Raw genomic sequence first — 20,382 nt, forward strand, 5'->3', positions numbered from 1 at the left:
AATTTAGAGAAAGAAAGATAGGAAGAAGAAAATAGAAGACGTTCAATTGTTGAACTGCCTTAATTATAACACTTATTAAGATAATGAGGTTCAGTGACCTTGTAAAAGACATACAGTTATATGCACTGCATCTGTGGCACTGTGCCAACGTGAACAATTTTGTCAGTCACAACTAGGCCAAAGCCATCCTGACAGGATTATCAGTCATTTTAATAGTGGTAAGCTGGGGCAGACCCTCCCTCTCCCAACCGCTTAACCGTGTATTTAACCAACCACAACAAAAGAGAACAATTTATAGGAACCGTATTGTCATATACCCATACAAACTGGCAGCAGGTGGCTCCCAATCCACTTTAAATGATTCATAAAATGGCCTTTTGGGGAATAATTTGTATTTCAATAATGGTTCGAAGTTTAAAATGTTTGCTCAAAACAGAAAATTAAATTTTCTTCAAAACAATGAAAAGAAAAAATCCAGGTTCTAGAGAGTGAAATGAGCATATGTGGCTCCCAGCAGTTCCCAGTGCTTATCAAAGGGTTCCCATGAGTCAGATCATTCTCTAAAATGAGAAAAAAATGTGTGTTATAATTAATCTAATTCATGTGAACATCTACAGTATCTACGGCTATTGTGTGATCTAGAAAAAACCTGCCCAAATAATGTTACAAGAACTGATTACTAAGACATAAAACATCAGGGTTTTAAACATTATGTTCAAGGTATGCCAATGAAGCAGATATTTGCTTTAAATAAACTTGTGAGAACTTTTTTGCTGAAAAAAACTGTACTTCTGTTGTCACTAATTGTGACTATTTTCTGGTACTTTCAGACAGCAAATTTAAACACAGAAAATGTTCTGAGAATGGGCTCTTTAACTTTTTAATCAGATATGGCAAATTGTGACGACATTGTGAAAGATTCAATTGCAAATCAGTTCAGCTACAAGATATATTTTAATATGTTACTAACAATGTTTATCAATGCGACAAAAAATATTTGTAACATTTATTTTTTGTTAAATAAAAAATGTCTTCGGGTCACATTTTAGCAAAGCAAGCTTATAAGGTAACACGCACTGCACATCTGGGGATTCCCCTAATGTCTGGGATTTACAGATTTGCATGAACACCTTGAGAACGTTCGTTTTCTCACGCTGAAGTTGGCATCACGTGAACAGTTTTTTTTTTCAAACACAAAATTGGCAAATTAGGAATTTGGCGGACTGTCCAAGGAACTCATTTGAAACGTTTATTAAAATTTGGTAGATTTGAAATCTCTGAGATTTAACTGAGAGGATTTTTTTACTGAGAGGTTTTATTTACTCCGAATAACGGATATTTTTGACGATGGCGAATATGCCACCAAACGATCGCGTAGCTGCTGAAAAAGTCGCACGTAACCCAAAGTGTGCGAGATGTCGGAACCACGGTCTCGTCGTCCCGTTAAAGGGTCATTCGGGTAAATGTCAGTTCAAGCCGTGCGTGTGCTGGAAGTGCTCTCTAATCGCCGAGCGGACAAAGATACTAGCATCGCAAAGGCGGATCAAAACCGGTAATGTAAACGAATCTCCGAGCGACGATCTTCCGAAAGCTAACCGATCGGGCGGGAAAATGGTTGCTGCGGCTGATAATAATGTAGCTGTCGGTGTGAATTGTGAAACCAACACCAGTGCGAGACAAGAGAGCGTTATTAAAGCGCCCGTTCAACGAGCTGACATTGACGGTAAAGTATACACTGAACTTCATGCGCCTACAACGGGTCCGGTAAGCGCGAGCGCGGGTTACTGTGAGCTGAAGGCACAAACGGGACTGAGCAATCCGGGAGGTTTGTGTGGTTTCTTGTTGGTAAATAACCTCAAATACAAAGCAAGTGTTTCAAATCTAAGCTTTACATTAAAACTTCTTAAACAGATAACGAATTATCATATAAAAATGTATTTCATGTTATAAGAAATTAATTTATAATGTATATAAATTATTGCAATGCACGAAGCTTCCCAAGTAAATTATTATAATATAACTGGTTTGTTAATACTTTTCAGATCCACCACATATTCCAGGAGAGTACATAATTACAGAGACAATTCCAAGGCACATTTATCCGGGGGAGATGTTTGCAATGCCTCTTCCCGTGTACCCACATTACCCAGACAGGTACATGTGCCCTGCCGTGCTGGTGACCCTGAGATCCACTGCACCAGGATCTTTTAGGGAACCCGTTGGGTTTCTTCCCTCACCACCAGCTGCCCCGTCTCATCTATTGGAGACTCCTGAGTCTCAGGTAAGATTTACAGGCATGATTGACTTGCATTGCGGCCACATTAGGGACATGTACATGAGTTTCAATCAGCAGGAAAATCACATTAATAAACAGTTTCTTAAATCCTTTTGGTCAATGATAAAACTCTGCACAGTTCTAACTTTTCTTTTTAAGTTCCACATGCCATTTTACAGTCCATACACCACATACCCATTCCTGAGAGATGAGCATGGGCCAAGACCTCACCACCACGTGGATGGAGAGCAAGGAATTCCTAAAGGTCCTTCTGAACAAGCTGAAGGTAAATAGAACATTAATTAAACAGTAATTTAGATTTTACTGGTAGCAATGAAAGCATCTAAATACAAAATATGAAGTATGCCGGTATAGTCTTTGGTACTGCTATATGATATATCTTGTAATATGTTAAAGATTCTACATGATTACACCTTATTAATATGTGATAAATTGCCATTTTAGACATAATGCATTTCCTGTATGTTTCAAATAAAAATGGGAAATAACTCACTTTTGGTTGTCCGATATAATTTAGAGTTGTCCATTCTGTTTTCAACAGAAAGTTATGTTATAAACCAGGAATCAGAAGTTGTACCCGCTGCTGGGCTTTCATCAAAGAACACAGCATGAGCAAAGAGATTCACAGTTCCTCTTCACCTGATGCCACAGCAATGGTCTTGTGTAAGATATACAAAAACCTGTTACCAGTTGTCCATATTTTTTCCACTGTCAGATGTAAAACGTTCTACTGGGTTCTTTGGAGTGATGTTTTTGTAGATTCAACATAATACTGTTTGTTTAGATCCCATAAAAGCAACCGTTTCTACGTTTTAATTTAGTAGTCAATTCAGATATCAATTTTCTAGTCCAACAGTTTAGGCTGGATGTATATTGGAAATTGACATGGGCATAAGTTATGTTAAATATTTTTATCATATTGCCTCCAGTTCAGGTTTTGTGAACATGGCAGATGTAACATTGAGGTTCTATTTGAGGATCCTGGTTCTTAACTGTGCATTATTAAACTGTTTCTGTTCTAATAATTTGTTCTTAACTGAATTAAATTTTCAATTTCAATTTGTATTTTATATTAAAATAAATATCGCCTTTTGTAACCGACTTCCATCAGTATTGCCAACTTTGCACTCTGGAAAAGATAAAGTAAGATTCCCAGAAAGAACAGCTTGTTTCATTTGCTCATCTGAACTCAGATGACATATGAACTACACTCAGAATCCTCCAAACACAGCCAGTGGGCAGACAAACTAATTACAATCTCATGAATATTAACATCCTCTGGCACATAGAATGGATGAATTTTTAACTCCGATCAAATGTGCACCAAACTTAAATTTGTGTATAAATGAAATCAGATGCAAAATGCCTGTGTAAATATGCCGACTTTTCGCAATGATTTTATTTACAAAAATACTAAGACACCAGAAGGTCATATACTAAGAAAATGCATGGCATATACATTTTAAAATAAAAATGTCCATCATTTGCCGTGGCATGAAGATTTTTTTATTTGTGAGATTAAGGTAACTCTGCTAAGAATAAACACGAGAAACATTTGGGTCAACATTGAGAGGTCCTTTAACCAAAATCTAAATCTTTCTCTGGGAGAAAAAAACATAGCTAAGCCCCAAGTTATAGCAAATAGAAGATACAAAATAAGTCTTTTTAAATGGCACAATCCTTTTCTGTGAGAGTTATTGAGTAGAAGATACAGCTCATTTGCGTGCCTTCGTTTTTCTCCGTGCCTCTTTCCCTGGCCGTTTCTGTGCAGAAAGATAAAAAATGATGTGGATGAAAGGGCTTTATGTAAAGAGAATAAGAGAGGAAAAAGAGAAACACTTACATTTGTCTTTCCTCCTTTGCCAAATTTCTTTCCGCCTTTTCCATGTGCCACTTTGCCTCTGAATCCTGATACGTCGTTGTGGCTGTCTTTGGTGTTCCATTTGCTGCCCTTCTTTTTGCCCCCAAAACCAAACTTCTGATCCTTGAATTTCCTCTTTGCATTAGGACTGGAGACAGATAAAAAGGATAACAGGGTACAAAACATTCCCAGACATAAAATAAGCACCTTTTGAAGAAAGGAAACAGTGGTCTCATAGGCTTAATGGCATTAAAATTGTATATCGTTGGAAAATCTTATCATATTTTGGCAAAAACAACATGAATTTTAAATTAAAACTTACATAAATTAATTTACAGGAAGAAATTATAAAAAATAAAATTATAAAGTAAATTATAAAAATGCTTTTTAAATTTCTGACACGACCAAAATCGAAAAATGTGATTAAAACTGAACGACATACCCTTTTTTGTTTATATGTGATTTGGTTGCTGATGCTCCTTTCTTGCCCTTATCTTGATCTCCTTCAAGGAAATCCAGTTTATCTGTCATTCCTGTAAAACAAATACACAGTTTATATTAGTTTTGTACGTGAGGGAACAAAACATGACTACTTTAAAGAAGACAGGAAACAACACATGAGGTGTCTTCAAAACAGGATCTATTTTTTAATTTGTTAGCAGATGTAACTAGGGATGCTCCGATCCACCTTTTTTGCTTCCGATACCGATTCCGATACCTGAGATTCAGTATCGGCCGATACCGAGTACCGATCCGATACTAAGGTAAAAATTTTAAAGTGCACAATTACTTAATAAACTATGTGCATTGCTTTGCAAGACATCAGGCTCGACTTAACATAAATTTCCTGACCCCGTAAAACAAAATAACAAACTAATGATTCACAAATTTAGTAAATAGTTTATTAAACCAGCACCGGTGCAAAACAAATGAAAAATAAAACAAAAGTGTTCACTATCTTTGGACAAAAGACATTCAAAATTAAAGTGCAAATTAAGCAGCTGAATATAACAACAGCTTCACTAGCTTGATAAACGGGTATAAATAAATGGAAACAAAATCTCTTAATAATTTTTAAGAAAGTGCAAAAATAATTAAAAAATCAATTCGCAAAAAAAAAGCTGCTGAAATTGAGCAAAAAAGTAATAGCTTTACTGCTTTAGATATTCAAAATAACATGAATCAGATCTTTTTAATGCTTTAGTCACTAAAGCAAAGTCCACTTAACTAAACTAAAGTTTAGTGAAAATAAAATTTAACATCCAACACAGAAACAGATGAATAAAACGCTAGCTTCCCTAGCTGAGTAAAACTGCACATGTTTGTTGCATTTAACGTGGCATTTTGTGGCATCAAAATTCTCATCCAACCAGTGTGCGGTTAAACTTAAAAGCGAAACGGGGGACACGTCGCAGCTCCAGATATCTGTTGTAAAACTCACCGCATTGACATCTTTAATTTTTTCGGATATGTGTTTGCTTTTTGACTTTTCGGTACAGTTCAAGGTAGAGTTAAATATTTACGCTTCGGCGTGTCGTACTGCGGCTCCAGGTGGTTTATAAGGAGTCTGAAGCCATTATTCGCAACGACGGACAGCGGTTGCCCATCCATAACAATGAAAGCGGTGGAACTTATTGGCGTAACTGTTGTAAAATAACTCCAAATGACAGATATTTTGGCTCGCTCCATGCTGTTCGCTGCTATATGTTCACTTGTTCACGTGCACTACGTACAGAGCACGTTGCTAGCGTATGATGTCGCACGTTGCTAGCGTATGATGTCACACGTTGCTAGCGTATGATGTCGCACGTAGCGCAATGCGCAGCCGCCCACGAGAGAGTTTAAGCGCCGGTGTCTCCATGAACTTTTACATCGTCTAGCACAAATTTTATGTCAGATCGGGTATCGGTGACAAATTGCACCGATACCCGATCTAGAATTTTATTACGTATCGACGCCGATACCCGATACGAATATCGGATCGGAGCATCCCTAGATGTAACCTACCTTTTTGATATTTCTTCACCGCTGACATCATAGCTTTCTTCTCTTTTTGCCTCTTCTGAAGGACTTCTGTTTGAACCTGAACAAAACAAAATTAGGTGAACACGACCACCAAGAAAAACACATAAAAAATGAAAACTGAGAGAGACTGACCTTTTTGCCAAATTTCCTCTGTTCTCTGAGCTTCTTGGCCCGTTCTGACTTCTCCATGGATGTTTGCTTAATGAGAAGGTTTTTTCTAATCTGGAAAATTGTAAAGAATATTAAGAATGTACAGTGAAACAACATGTCTGCAACAACTGGCAAAGCTACTTTATCTTCCACTCTCATCAATACAACAATGTAAACCTCATATTGACAATGTGGAACATCAAGGGTGACTATAGTTTTCTTACCTTCTGCATCTGCTGATCTGACTTGGCCATCTCTGCAAAATAATCCTCTGGTCGCTTGGTAGAAATCTTAAATTTGTGCAGCTTTGGCAGGGCCTCTAAAACAGATGCTTGTGCTTGGCGATAGCTGAACACACAAATGAACATTAAATATTAGAAATATATCTGTGAGCAAAGCAATTTATCCTCCAAGCATTGTATGGAATGATTAGAGAAAATGGAAGCACACAATATCAGAACCTGTCTCCTAGTAGTCTAAAACCATAACCCTAAAACCAACAACACAACCATGCCAACACAAAGGCAAAATGGTGTACATTTATCATTTTAGTCATATAAATTAATTTATATTAAATTATTGGCTGTGTCTTAATATTGGGAATTTGAAAAAATCAATACATAATACAATGTAGTATGATAAACTTAAAGGTGTCTGAAATATTCACAACAGACTTACAATTACAAGCACACCTGACCCAATACACAGCATTATCTCATTGAGGTCATTATCCATTCTTTATGAAAACACACAATATGCCATTTTTGTATAGGGTTGAAATATCACTCCAAAGGACAGTAACTTCAACATGCTTTTACAAAGTGATTAAGCGAACACCTACAAGTACATCTCCCTTTGAAAGTCATCCTCCGCGTTGATATCTTCATTGCTTTCATTTTGTTCCGATCTGTTCTCTGCTTTTGCAGCAATGTCAACAGCCGGGTGGTTTGTGAGGTCTAACCTTTCAACCCATGGCAGGTTCTTCTTCAGTTCTGTAAGGGATTTCTTCAGACCCTCCTGGATGCCATAGAAAAAATATTAAAGAGGCATAATAGTTTTACACACACAATGATAATTACATATTGACAAAAGTCAGCACAGTCAATGAGATGTTGCACTTCTTAACCTTCCACTATTTAACTTTCTTAAACATCACTACCAATGTATTTATATCAATTGCTTGTAGGGTAAGTATTAGTTTAGCTATAAATGTAGCTTTGTGCACTATGGTTATTAATGGCTTAAATATTGAATGCGTCTTTATTTTTTAAGCAATTTTAGATAAAGGAGTCTGTTAACTGCATTAACTCATTCACTGCACTGTAACTTCAACAACTGCATTAACTCACCTATTGCACTGCAACTTTAATAGCCAATGTTAATAATTTATGCATACCTAAGTCACTTGCACTATTTTAGTCTAAATTATTATCTGTTCATATCCATCTGTACATTAATGTTCATAGTATATAGCCATCTGTATATATTGTTCATAGTATATACCTACTCTCATATTTTCATAGGACATAACTACTGCAAAATATTTTTATAGTCCATGCCCACTGTATTATATTCTCTGATATTGTATTCTGTATTTATTTACTTGCTAACTGCACTTCTGGTTAGACCTAAACTAAATTTCGTTGCACTGTACTTGTATATGTGTAATGACAATAAAGTTGAAACTAATCTAATCTAAATGAATAGATGCAAATGTGCAATAGCCTTTTTAAACCGCTGGCTAACGTTACCCACCACATCGTTGATGGCCTTCTTTGGTTTATCCCGGGGAACATTCATTCCAGGCTTGAGTAAACCCTTGCCAAAGGCTTCTTGCAGCTAACCACAGACAATAATATTACACAAACACATACAATTAGACAATATTGTTTAATAGCAGTACTGTTGACTCAAACTGATGATAAAACTGCTAAGGCAAAAAAAAACATATTCATGTAATTGTTACCTCACTGTCTGATAATTCGCCTTCATCTTCCTCGGATTCAAATCCCAGTTGGAAATCTTCGTCTATTTCTACCATTTTGAATAAAGCGTAGATCCAAATTGAACGTATATATGTTACCGTAAAAGCGGACTTTACAGCATCCCAAAGCTTCACGTGTACACAGCAAGGTTTCACATGTGTGTGCTTACGATTGGTATACTGACGGAAACAGAGAAGGGCAAAGAATGGTTCCGCTACTAAGGAACGTCTTCTCTAACTAACACATCAATGCCAAACAAGCTGAAAATGTGTGCTTAAAGTATCCCAAACCACTGGTCCTAGCTGGTTATCTACATGTTCGTTAGCTGATTTAATTTAGAGGATTTTAGAGCAGACCAGACTGGGAGACCAGCTAAACCCCTGTTGAGTAACAACTTGGCCCAACTAGGGGATCAGAAACATCAGAAAGACCAAAGTTATCCAGCCCGGGGAACATCAGAGACAATCTTAAATTAAACAGCATACTAAACTGCTTTGTTTTCACTCGAATAGGGATGCCCTTACATCCAGCATAATTATTTAGTTAAAATGCCCTTTCAAACCATCAGCTGTTTGTGTTTCGGTCATAAGACTGCGTTACAAACACCTCGGAACGATATATCCCACCTGACTCCCGAAAATAACGTCTTTAATTGGTCAAATTAAAAGTATATAGCAACATTAAAACGTCAACGTCACTAATGATTAATTAACATGACAACAGTAAAGGTATTTATCAGTCTAATTTTACATGCCTAACAGCATCGTTGCAGAAATTATTCCCGAGGTGGGAAATATCCTAAATCCGAAGTCTCTGGAAAACAGTATCCTTCCAGTAGAATTTCATGGTGAGGTCGCGAGATTTAACCCGGATTGAATTCTTTCAACAAATAATCTACAAACTGTTATTATTTAGATTGTTTTTAGGAGGGATAACCTATTTAATTAAATGAACATTAAATAAATCAGTCTGATTTACAGTCAATCGCAGATTAACAGTTACAAATAGTGAGGGCGCCATCACGTGGTCTTTACGGAGAGTGACAGCGCCGTTTATCGTTACTATGGTTACAGTAAACCGTCGCAGCAAACCGATCAATGTTACAGCCCCGCAACAGATAGCAGAATCGCTGTAAACTGTATTTTTTCTGAACTCCGAGAGTCTGCTGATCATTTGCGAGATGGCTACAGTAGTGGCTCAATCGCATTACATTTTTGGTTTGCGGACAGGAGTAAGAAATAATCTGTTATACTCGGATGAACAAACAGTCATATTTCCATGCGGAAACAACTGTGTGCGCTATAACATCGACCAAAAATGTCAAAAGTTCATTCCAGGTAGGTTTACTACGGTGCAAATCTATAGCAAACGTTTAAAAATTTCAATTCTTCAGATTGTTTATTGTTTTACAGTATCATGTGCCATGTGGATATGATAAGATTAACTAACATCATTATTTTGTCTTCCACTGTCTTTGTTGGCCCAGGTACAGAGGGAAGTCAGGGCATGAAGGCTCTGGCCATCAGTACTAACAGGCGCTATTTGGCTGTGTCTGAATGTGGAGAGAACACCGCCATCACAGTCTATGATCTGCAGCAGGAGCAGAGCAGGAAGAGAAAAAAGTTGTCTGGAGGAGAAATCCCCGTGGAGGAGTTTGTCTGCATGGCTTTCTCTCCTGACTCCAAATATTTGATTGGTCAGGCAGCTGGACCAGACTGGACTCTGTTCTTCTGGATGTGGGAGAAGCAGAAGGTGATGGCCACAGTGAAGACCAGCAGCACTGGCACAATAACCCAGGTAAACTGAAATACTCTTAAAACAATGAGAAAATGTAATTCAATTGAGTTAAATGTCTATGGCACTTTATTAAAATGTTGCGTTGTTGCAAAACAGTTTTACGTGCATGTAGAGAGATATATACTTGAAAAAGAAAATATATAGAAAATCTAGAATACATTTGTTTATTTTAAAAGTTATTAGTTCAATCATTTGTATAAATACACTTACCTGAAAGGTAAATAACCTTTTATTTTAATTTAGAGGTGAAATACAAACATTCATACAAACATTTTCGTTAAAGGTGTGTATTAATGAGCCTTTAGCAGAACATCAAACTTTTTGTATCCCTATTGTCTCATTCACAGGTTAGCTTCAACCCTCAGGACAACGCACAGATCTGTGTAAGTGGGAATGGGGTCTTCAAGATCTTCCGCTATGCTGGAGAAGTCCTGAAGCAGTCCAGCACCTTTAAACCAGATTCTCAAAACTTCCTCTGTCACACCTGGATGCCCAAGGAGCAAGTGATTGTGGGCACGGAGACCGGTCAACTGATGCTGTTTGATTCAGGTCGTCTGCGCTGGGAGATGAACCTTACATCTGCGCTGTCTGCGCATGTGGTTGAAAGGTTGGTGGAATACAAAAGATCCTGAGATCATAAATTATGCGTTAGGAGTTATACTCTCTGAAAAAAATGGTGCTACATAGCGCTTAAAGTGGTTCTTTGCTAGTAATCATGGGTGAACCACTTTTTTTGCGAAATAGCATCATATCTTGGGGCTTCAGTGGTTCTTCAGAGGTTCTTTTGGGTGATGATCGAGGTGCTATTTATAACTGTTTTCCTATAACCAGTTAAGAACCCGTTAAGCCCCTGTTTGGTTCTTCAGCGGTTCTGTATAGCACCTAAGTCTTCCCAAAGAACCACTGAAGAACCACTGAAGCACCAAAATATTGTTCTATATAGCACTAAAAGTGGTTCTTGGCTCATGATCATAAAGGAAATCCTTTTTTTGTGCTTCCGTGGTTCTTCAGCGTTAATAGCAAACTAATTTTAGAGTGTAATGCTGTATTATACATGATATGATATTTAGATTACAGTCTAAAATGTCTTAAACAACAGTTTTATTAAAAGTACACTGTAAAAAAAATCTGTAAAATATATAAGGATATATATTAATTAGTTTTCCCCATTTTTCTTGTTCTTGTTCTGTAATTTTATAGATTTTGACCGTATTTAAAAAATAAACTGTAAAAAAAGAAATCTTGTTAAAAAAACAAAAATTGTTACTGTAAAATAACACTTTCCCCCTGTTTTTCTTGTAAAAAACTATTTTTTACTGTAATTTTATAGTTTTTGACCGTATTTACATTATACATTATAATATACATTAAAATATGTTTCAAAAATGTCATTTCATTTTGACATTTTCCATGGAAAATCTGTAAAAAATGAACAGAAAATTTTTGTAAAATTACAGTTTTTTACAGTGTAGCCAAAAATTAAATTTCTGTCATTATTCACTCACCCTCTTCTTGTCATATAAAACCTGTATGACTTACTACAATTTCATTTTGATGAACTATCCCTTTAAAAAAAAATTTTTTATTGCAATTATTGCAATCTTATCGTCTAATAGAACAAGGTCTAATTCAGAAATAAACAAAAATACTTAATCAGAATACTAATGGTATCAGTCTAAATGTGTTACGACTGGATTTTATAGGTTTATATGGTGTTTTTTAAATTCATGCTGTCAAGATTAGCTTTTTTGCTTCAGACAGGAAGAAAACACAGAGTCAAATGAGACACTGCCGACGGCATCTGCGACATCCATATTGCCACGAGTAACAGCTATCGTAGGCTATTCTAAAGGCTTTGTGTGCTCCGCTGGTCCTGGCACTGTGTGTTTGTTTGAGAAAACAGATGAGACAGACCAATACAAGAGGACGAAAAAGATAAAGGTGCCATGATCAACTCATATTTACATGTTCGTATTAGTATGCCATTCAGTGTCATACAGTAGTAGTTTTAATGTTTCTAAAATTACTTCTGTGGCTGTTTCGTACCTAGGCATGTAAGGCTAATCCTGAAACATTTCTCACTTGTCATCCCCAGATTCCTCCAGAGCCATTCAGCAATGAGCCCAGTTCTGCAGAACAGCAGGAAATCAGCACTCTCTGCATCAGCCCATCTGAAGATACTCTGTCCGCCAGCACACACCGTGGCCAGCTCTACAGCCTCCCACTCTCCCTAGCCGAACTGCAAAAGGTGCCATCATACTTAGTGACTTTATCATAGTTGTTTATAAATGTCATTTTGTTTTACACGTACAGTATGTGGTAGTGATGTTTATGCTGATGTTCTTCAGAAGAGATACAGGTACTAGTTTAACTCTTTTTGTTTTATCAGGGTGATGCTCATTTTGAGTTCATGTCTCACTCATTCCACTCTGGTGTCATCCCGGGTTTATCCAGCTGCATTCGCAAACCACTTATCGCCACTTGCTCTCTGGACCGCTCAGTGCGCATCTGGAACTTTCAAACCAAGTATGTTTAGAATAGCTTTAGACCAAATATGTTGTGTTGGGCTTTATTTGATGTGACCCTCCAACTACAGACCTGTTGGTCTAAGCAGGTGTTTTGAGAGCTTCTGTAAAGTGAGTGTATGTACTCCAGTGTTTTAGAGATGTATATGGAGTTCCAGGAGGAGGCCTACAGCATAGCTCTTCACCCCACTGGGCTCTACATCCTGGTGGGATTTTCAGACAGACTCCGCCTCATGAACCTGCTCATTGATGACATCAGTACGTTTAAGGAGTTTAATATTCGTGGTTGCCGTGAGGTGAGCTTCTATAGCAAGAGCGCTTCTTTTATGATGGGTATCATGTATTGCTCACACAGCACAACTTCGTTAAGAATTAAATGTTAAACTTCACAAAGAATTCAAATAAATCTGGGACTGTATTGATCTTAAAGTGATAGTTCACCCCCCAATCACCCTCAGGTTGTTCCAAACCTGTATACATTTCTTTGTTCTACTAAACACAAAGGAAGACATTTGGAAGAATGTCAGTAACTGAGCAGATCTCGCCCTCCTATTTACTGCCATAATAGGGAAAATAAATACTATGGGAGTCAATGGGGAATGGGTTCTGCTCCGTTCTTCCAAATATCTTCCTTTGCGTTTAGCAGGACAAAGACATTTATACAGGTTTGTGACAATCTGACAGAATTATCATTTTTTGGGGAACTATCCATTTAACCGTTTAAGGGACAGTTCACCCCAAAATTTGAATTCTGTCCTTATTTATTAACCCCCGAGTTGTTCCAAATCTGTATAAATGTCTTTGTTCTGAGAAAGATATTTGGAAGAATGCTTGTAACCAAACAGTTCTTGGCCACCATTGACGTAGTAAAAGTTACAGGTAGTCAAAAGTGCCCCAGAACTGTTTGCTTAACAACATTCTTCTAAATACATTTTTTGGTGTTCATCAGAACAAATACATTTTATAATGAAACTTTTCCTAGTGGTAGTCAATGGTGGCCAAGAACTGTTTGGTTACAAGCATTTTTCCAAATATCTTTACCTGTGTACATTTTTACAGATTTGGAACAATTTAAGGGTAAGTTAAACAAGACAGAATTTTGGGTGAACTGTCCCTTTAAGAGTTTCTTAATATTGGGCTGGGCCAAATATTGGTTATGTGTAATTTACCTTGCATTTGTTGTCAGTGTGTATTTAGCCACGGGGGTCATTTGTTTGCTGTTGTCAATGGAAACGTGATCAACATCTTCTCCACTACAACATTTGATGAAGTCCTGAATCTAAAGGGACACAATGAAAAGGTGTGTTTAAAATTCTATTTGTTTTTATGGCAATGCATGTCTTACCAGGAACCAATTACTGAGAGATCAGACACATATCAATAGGTCCTCAATTTGCTCAGGAATTAAAATTCCATCTATAATGTTGTGCTTTAGGTACGGTCAATAGCATTCAGCGCAGATGACAGCCGCCTGGTGTCATGTGGCATGGATGGAGCCGTGTATGAGTGGAACACGCTCAGCGGTGCGCGCGAGTCTGAGAACGTGCTAAAGTCCTGTAGCTACACCAGTGTGGCCATTTCTCCTGACTCTAAGACGTTCTTTGCAGTTGGGACAGACTGCACTCTGAAGGAAATCCAAGACTGCCAGGTCGCCATGAACCCATTTCATGGATTGGTTTAAATTTTCAATTTAAAACATGTATATCTATGTGAATCAATGCGATGATGTCAAACATCATGAGTTGAGCAGTCGTTACGCATCTATTAATAAACTCTTATTTTCTTGCCATAGATTATCAAAGAAGTGCCAGGTGATGTGGTTTGTACCACTGTTGCCATGCTGCGTTCAGGACGAGCACTCTTCGTTGGAACCTCCATTGGGACTGTGAGGGTCATCAGATACCCTCTACCTATTCAGAAAGACTGGCTTGAATATCAGGCCCACGCTGGTCCCATCACCAAGGTTCTGTGTACACTTCTAACTAACTACTTTTGTGTTCACTGTCAGAAGTCAAATGTATTGATGATGTCATTTGTCCATAGATGGTCATCACATTTGATGACCAGTTCCTTCTGACTGTCTCAGAAGACGGGTGTCTCCTCATCTGGAAGATCATTGACAAGGAGGGACGAGGGTTAAAGAGAGAAAAGGAATTAGTGTACTCTGAAGAGATTCTCATCACAAAGTTAGACCTTGAAGAAAAGGTGACATTAGTTATTTACATTTTTAAGTAAACTCCTGGTGGTCCACTTGCTGGTTCAGACTTGGATGCTTACCTGAAAAAATTATGTTTCCAAACATTGAACTCAAAATTTTAGGACACTGAAATCAGAAACTTAGATCTTTATACCATTCATCTGATGTCAAAACGCTTTTCATCCATCAGAATAAAATACTGCGGAATCTGAAGAGAAGAGAGAAAGAGCTCCAGGAGGAGAACAAGTACCAGCTCAGCCTTAGGGACATTACCTATAAGGAGAAGATCAATCAACTCACTGAGAAATTCATCCAACAGATCAACTCACTGAACACAGAGATAGAGGTTAAGATGACTTAAATGAAAAGTTTGTCTGTGTTATAACAAGAATGACTTCTGACATTATGGTAGATAAAGATATATTCAATATTTGACTGCAGGTCTTAAAAACAGAAAAGGAGAAGCAGCAAGCAGCACATAGTAAAGTTCTTTCAGATATTCTGGAAAAGCATGAAAAGGAACTGCAGGACTTGGGTAAACAAAACAATTTCTTTTTTTAAATGAATATTTCTCTTGTTTATAATATTGTCTGGCTCATTACTTTAAACATGCTAATTTCCAACCATTTCCTCTGTCATCTATTGGTCGTCAAACATCTTTGTTGTGTCATGCTGGTCTTTTCACAGAATCTAACAATAACCAGAAGCTGATGCTGGAATATGAGAAGTATCAGGATTTACAGTTGAAACTGCAGAGGGTCCAGCAGCAATATGAACAGCAGCTGCAAAGCATAGAGGAGAGCAAGGTCAAAGACCTGCATGAAATGACACGGGTTCATGAGGCCGAGCTACAGAAGAAGAAGATGATGTTGACCCAGGTAGTGATAACTACCAATGTCACTGTTTTTAACAGTCTGATGAAACAATGATAAAATGACATATAAACACACAAAATTCTCCTACAAAAGATGTAGCATGTAAGATGATGTTTATGCCAACAATGAATATAAGGCAAAGAATGAATTCTTCCCCAATCTGAATTGTTCAGAAATCATAGGGTTGGTTTCTTGTTAAGGTTGTGAAGTGTTCTCTTTTCTTTCCATGCGACAGTGTCAGGAAGAATCCAAGCAGCAGGTTCAGGAGTTTCAGGAATACATAAAGCAGGTGGAAGAGGAAGGAGACTTAGAGATCCAGGATATACGGCTGCAATACAAGCAACTGCTTGGAGAAGAAAAGCAGACTAATGCTAAGCTCAAAATAGAGTCAGATACCACTAAGAAGTCGGTATGTGTGTATAGTGCTGTTTACAGCTCATCAGTACTAATGGTGGTCAATTATTTAAAACACACTTTACTTTCTCATTGATGGTCCACATTGAAAGTCATTGAAAAGCTAATACAAGTTGTGTTGTGTGCTACAGTTTCAAAATGTGCAGAAGGAAATTGAAAACAAGAATCTGGAGATTGAGAAGCTGAAGCAGGAAGTACAGAAGCTGCAGGCAGTGATCAGATCACTAGAGAAAGACATTGTGGGTCTGAAGAACTCAGTAGAGGAGAGAGATGGGATCATACAGGACAAGGTAACAAGTAACCGCATAAAACGTTTTGTGATTCAGTTTAAAACAAAGGTTAAGAAATTGTAGGCTGAATCTCATTTATTGGGGAACCAGAAGAACGCAGTGTGAGTTAACTGTGGGATTTCATGTACTTTTGTTTGGAGAGTTTTGACTTTCTTATGCACTTTGCTATGTATTTGTATGTGTTTTAGGAAAAGACAATCTATGGTCTAGTAAAGAATACTGACATGCTTAAAAATACAGTAGCAGTGTTGGAGTTTAAGAAAGGATATATACAGGAGCAAATTGAGCCCAAAGAAAATGAAATCAAAGAGCTGAAGGAGCAAATGCAAGAGGTGAGAAATGTATATGATTACTGTGTTTTACAGCTTTTTGCATCAACATTTATTAATGTCGTTAACAAACATAGTTACATATGTTCAAATGTTTCTCTTAATCTATTACAAACCTTTATTCTGACGGCGCATAATAAAAGTCTAAAAACTAATTTGTGGACAAAAATGTAGTTGTGCAAACATAAATATCACACACTGTACCTTTAATTAAGGTGTTTTGAAAAAGATGACTTAATAACAATGCAAACCCTCTATCAAAAACCATTCAAGTTTGAAATATTTTGTATTTTTTAGTCACAACATAATTCCAATAGTAAAGATGTGTTAGTTTGTATGTGTTCACTTTTATTCTATTATTCTAAAATTGAAAAGTGAAATGTCAAAAACTTTTGATTAGTATTATAATTCAGATGTGTGTGTTTCTGTCAGATGGAGGGAGAGTTGGACGAGTTCCATAAGAAGAACACACAACAACAGCTAAAAATTGCTGAACTGAACCTAAAGCTAAAAACCAAAGACAAAGAAATGCAAAAGGAAATGCAAAAGGTTTGTATATGTTGTATTGCACACACCAGACCTACAGTCTAAATCAATGCAGCTAAATTACTGGATGATTTAATCATATTCACTGTTTGTTACTAGCCCAATGGGTATAAAACAGTACTTGCCCTAAAAAAATCCTAAACAACTAATAAACAAAAATCTGTTTTCAAATCAGTGAAGACTCTGTGTCCTTCTGTCACCATCAGGTCCAGGACACAAGGACTCTATTGAACAGGTTAAAATCTGACCTTCACAAATGTGTGGACAACATACAGGATCCCCAAAAATTGAAAGAAAACATCAGAGAGCTTTATAAATTACATGTGCAGCAGTCAGAAGCGGTATGACACACACACACACGCGCACTCTGGTGATTATGGTTTTCTTATTGGTTATGTGTGGTTTTGTGATGTAGGTAGAGACAGTGGGGGGGGACACAGACATCCTGAGAGAACATTACAAACAGAGAGAACATTTCGAACAGATCATTTCTTCATTAAAGAAGCAACTTATCAGAGATACAAAAGTCAATGAAGCCAACAACGTGAAGCTCATGAAGGTGGGAGAATTGAATTGTATTGTATTGTATTGTATATATTTAGCATCTACAATATAATCACCTGTTTACAAAATTTGTAAAAAATGTTATATTGTTGTTTTTTTACCCTACTTCTTGTGGTCTCACCCAGAGATGCTTTTGAAACAGCATTGAATAAGTTCCCATGTATTCTCTTATTGGCAGTTTTTTCTCTCTATAGGAAAATGTCATTCTTATCAAGGAGATAAATGGCTTGCGTCAGGAGCTCAGCACAGTCCGCATCCAGCTCCACAATTACGAAAGTCAGAGTACCTTCAACAAGAGCAAGAACAAGATCTCTACTAAAACCAGAGGTGACCTACTTTTCCCTCACATATGATGAATGTGATGATGATAATGTGTCCTGGGAAACTAAAACCCAGGTTTATGTACAACTCTCAAAATAATGTCTTGGATAAACAGCAACGAAGATATTCATCTTGGAGGTTTTCAGCTGTATTTTCTTTCACACTAAAGCAAGTACAGCTTCTGCAGGCAGCGGTGGCTTGATGACAAGGATGAACTTTGAACAGGAAGCAGAGAAGCTCATTGAGCTTCAACGATTGGAAATTCAGAGGCTAAAGCAGGAGATTGATGGACAGATACCATCATCCGGCACTAAACTACCACCTCTCACCAACTGAGTGTGATTATTGTTTTTACTATACAATTATGTAACGCTCTCTTAAATTGAGAACACATTGAACGTCTGATGTTCAACATATGATTTTATTCTGGAAGTAAAAAGAGAGTTTAAGGTTTTAGAAAAATGTTCAAAGCAATGTTAAGACTTAAAATTACAAAAATAGTCTTCACATTTTATGGAAAAAAACACAATGGTACATTTTCAATTTGTCATTTAAATAATTTAAAACTGTATTAAACTAGAAATAAAAAATGTTTATACATTTTTGTAGCCCTTTCTTTTTATAGACATTCAGAGCTTCTTTATCGCAATCCAGTATATTCTCCAAATGTTTAACAGTCTTAACTTATTTGAATAAAAATGAAAGATTTTGTGGCCTCAGTGCATATAAACAGCTCATGTTGGAATGATAATGCCACAAAGAGAGCTGAGAAGACTGGCTCTATTGTTGCAGAAACCAAGCAAACTTATGTCATGTGAATGACACCATCCTTACAGTTACAAAATGTCCATTATGCTGAAAGCGTGACTTCAGAGCTTCATTGGTGGGATGTCTCACTGTAATTCCCTCCAGTTGGCCTATTGTCTTTCCTACAATGCCTTGAAAGACGCCCTTGGTTGTCCATGTCAGTCTGCCCGTTAGGCATACACATGCGAGCGCATCTGTGTGTGAGTGCAAGCATGCATGTGTTCTCTGTTTGTCGACATGCAGTTAAGTGTGTCACAAAGAAGACAATGAGAAACTATTTCATTGTCCTGGTGGAATGTGGCAGGAGTCTGGCATCGATCGAAATGCTTGGCACCAGTGTCCAGTTTGCTTACATCGTGACACACCATGCAGTAAGAGAGACAGGTAAACAAAGAGAGATGTGACATAAATAGTACTGCACTGTAGCCAAAGCAATTTGAGGATGTGTGTCAATTTTAGAATAAAATAGGAATTAATTTCGGATATCTAGCACTGTAAATTGGCACTTTATCATAGAGAAGGTCAGACATTTGCTTTCCAGGATTTACAATGACTGTTGTGAAAATGTCCTGTAAAAGATTGAGTCGATGTGTGGATGTATCAGACATATGCTAAACAGACATAAGGTGAGTCAACTCTTTAATTATGTTTTAACAACTCTTATAATTAATGTTTTAGTATGATATGATTTGATATGATATACTGATAGTAAATATGATATGAATTAAAAATATGAAAGTGTGTTTGCCTACACTTACACTCTTGAATTAATCTGAAAAAACGTGAAAATGTGTGTAGATCTAGTAGTTCACATCTTTGTGGTATGGTTTCATAGAACCAGCATTCAGCAGCATTATTAAAGGCTAAAATACACTACAAGACTTTTGCTCGGAGTTTGCCCAGATTTTTTCAGTCTGGACTTGTTGCAGAAAGTCTGCCAGTCTGCAGATTTCATCAGTTAGTGTGTTTATATCTGAAACTTTCAATAAGTGTATGATGGCTAGTTTAATAAAAGAAGTTCAGATATTAAAAGTCTTGTAGTGTATTCTAGCCATAAATCGATCATCCAACGCAGAATGCATGAATAAATGAATAAACAAAGAAATATATATTTTTAAATGTCTGAAATGGATATATTTGCACAATTATACTCAGGTTACTTAAATTATAGTAGGTTTTTCATATTCAATTAAGGTTTTTATGATTATGACAATATATATATACTATATACAGTAGGTATGTGTTTAGAACTAACAAAATTTCTCCCAAATTTCTAATAAAAATATTACTTCTATTCGCTTTTATTTGCAATAATAAAAGCAGGAGAAACAGGTCAAAATTACCCCCTAATGCTCTGTATTTTTCACACCTCAAATCCTGCAAGGAAAACATGTTTGGAT

At 36.9% G+C, this 20,382-nt stretch overlaps 2 protein-coding genes across 2 annotated transcripts; one reads left to right on the top strand and one right to left on the bottom strand.

Annotated features, from left to right (window-relative positions):
* Window positions 1–3,660: 3,660 nt before the first annotated feature.
* Window positions 3,661–9,132, bottom strand: ebna1bp2 (EBNA1 binding protein 2). The gene is made up of 9 exons (XM_079451656.1): window positions 8,299–9,132; window positions 8,088–8,171; window positions 7,174–7,349; window positions 6,557–6,680; window positions 6,315–6,404; window positions 6,165–6,240; window positions 4,600–4,690; window positions 4,140–4,305; window positions 3,661–4,059 (listed from the first exon to the last, which is right to left on the bottom strand). The coding sequence occupies exons 1-9, from the start codon at window positions 8,371–8,373 to the stop codon at window positions 4,012–4,014; spliced, it is 930 nt and encodes a 309-aa protein (XP_079307782.1). The 5' UTR covers window positions 8,374–9,132; the 3' UTR covers window positions 3,661–4,011.
* A 365-nt stretch (window positions 9,133–9,497) lies between these two features.
* On the top strand, window positions 9,498–18,511 carry cfap57 (cilia and flagella associated protein 57; the record flags this gene model as incomplete). The annotated part of the gene is made up of 22 exons (XM_079453683.1): window positions 9,498–9,654; window positions 9,804–10,114; window positions 10,462–10,725; window positions 11,876–12,055; window positions 12,210–12,362; window positions 12,504–12,640; window positions 12,770–12,935; window positions 13,826–13,939; window positions 14,075–14,287; window positions 14,432–14,602; window positions 14,683–14,844; window positions 15,027–15,182; window positions 15,278–15,371; window positions 15,524–15,714; window positions 15,947–16,120; window positions 16,257–16,415; window positions 16,604–16,747; window positions 17,177–17,293; window positions 17,497–17,631; window positions 17,706–17,849; window positions 18,049–18,181; window positions 18,291–18,511. The coding sequence occupies 22 exons, from the start codon at window positions 9,498–9,500 to the stop codon at window positions 18,509–18,511; spliced, it is 3,696 nt and encodes a 1,231-aa protein (XP_079309809.1).
* Between the last annotated feature and the right edge of the window lie 1,871 nt (window positions 18,512–20,382).

Source organism: Barbatula barbatula, assembly GCF_947034865.1.
Source record: "Barbatula barbatula genome assembly, chromosome: 3".
Classification (NCBI taxonomy): domain Eukaryota; kingdom Metazoa; phylum Chordata; class Actinopteri; order Cypriniformes; family Nemacheilidae; genus Barbatula; species Barbatula barbatula.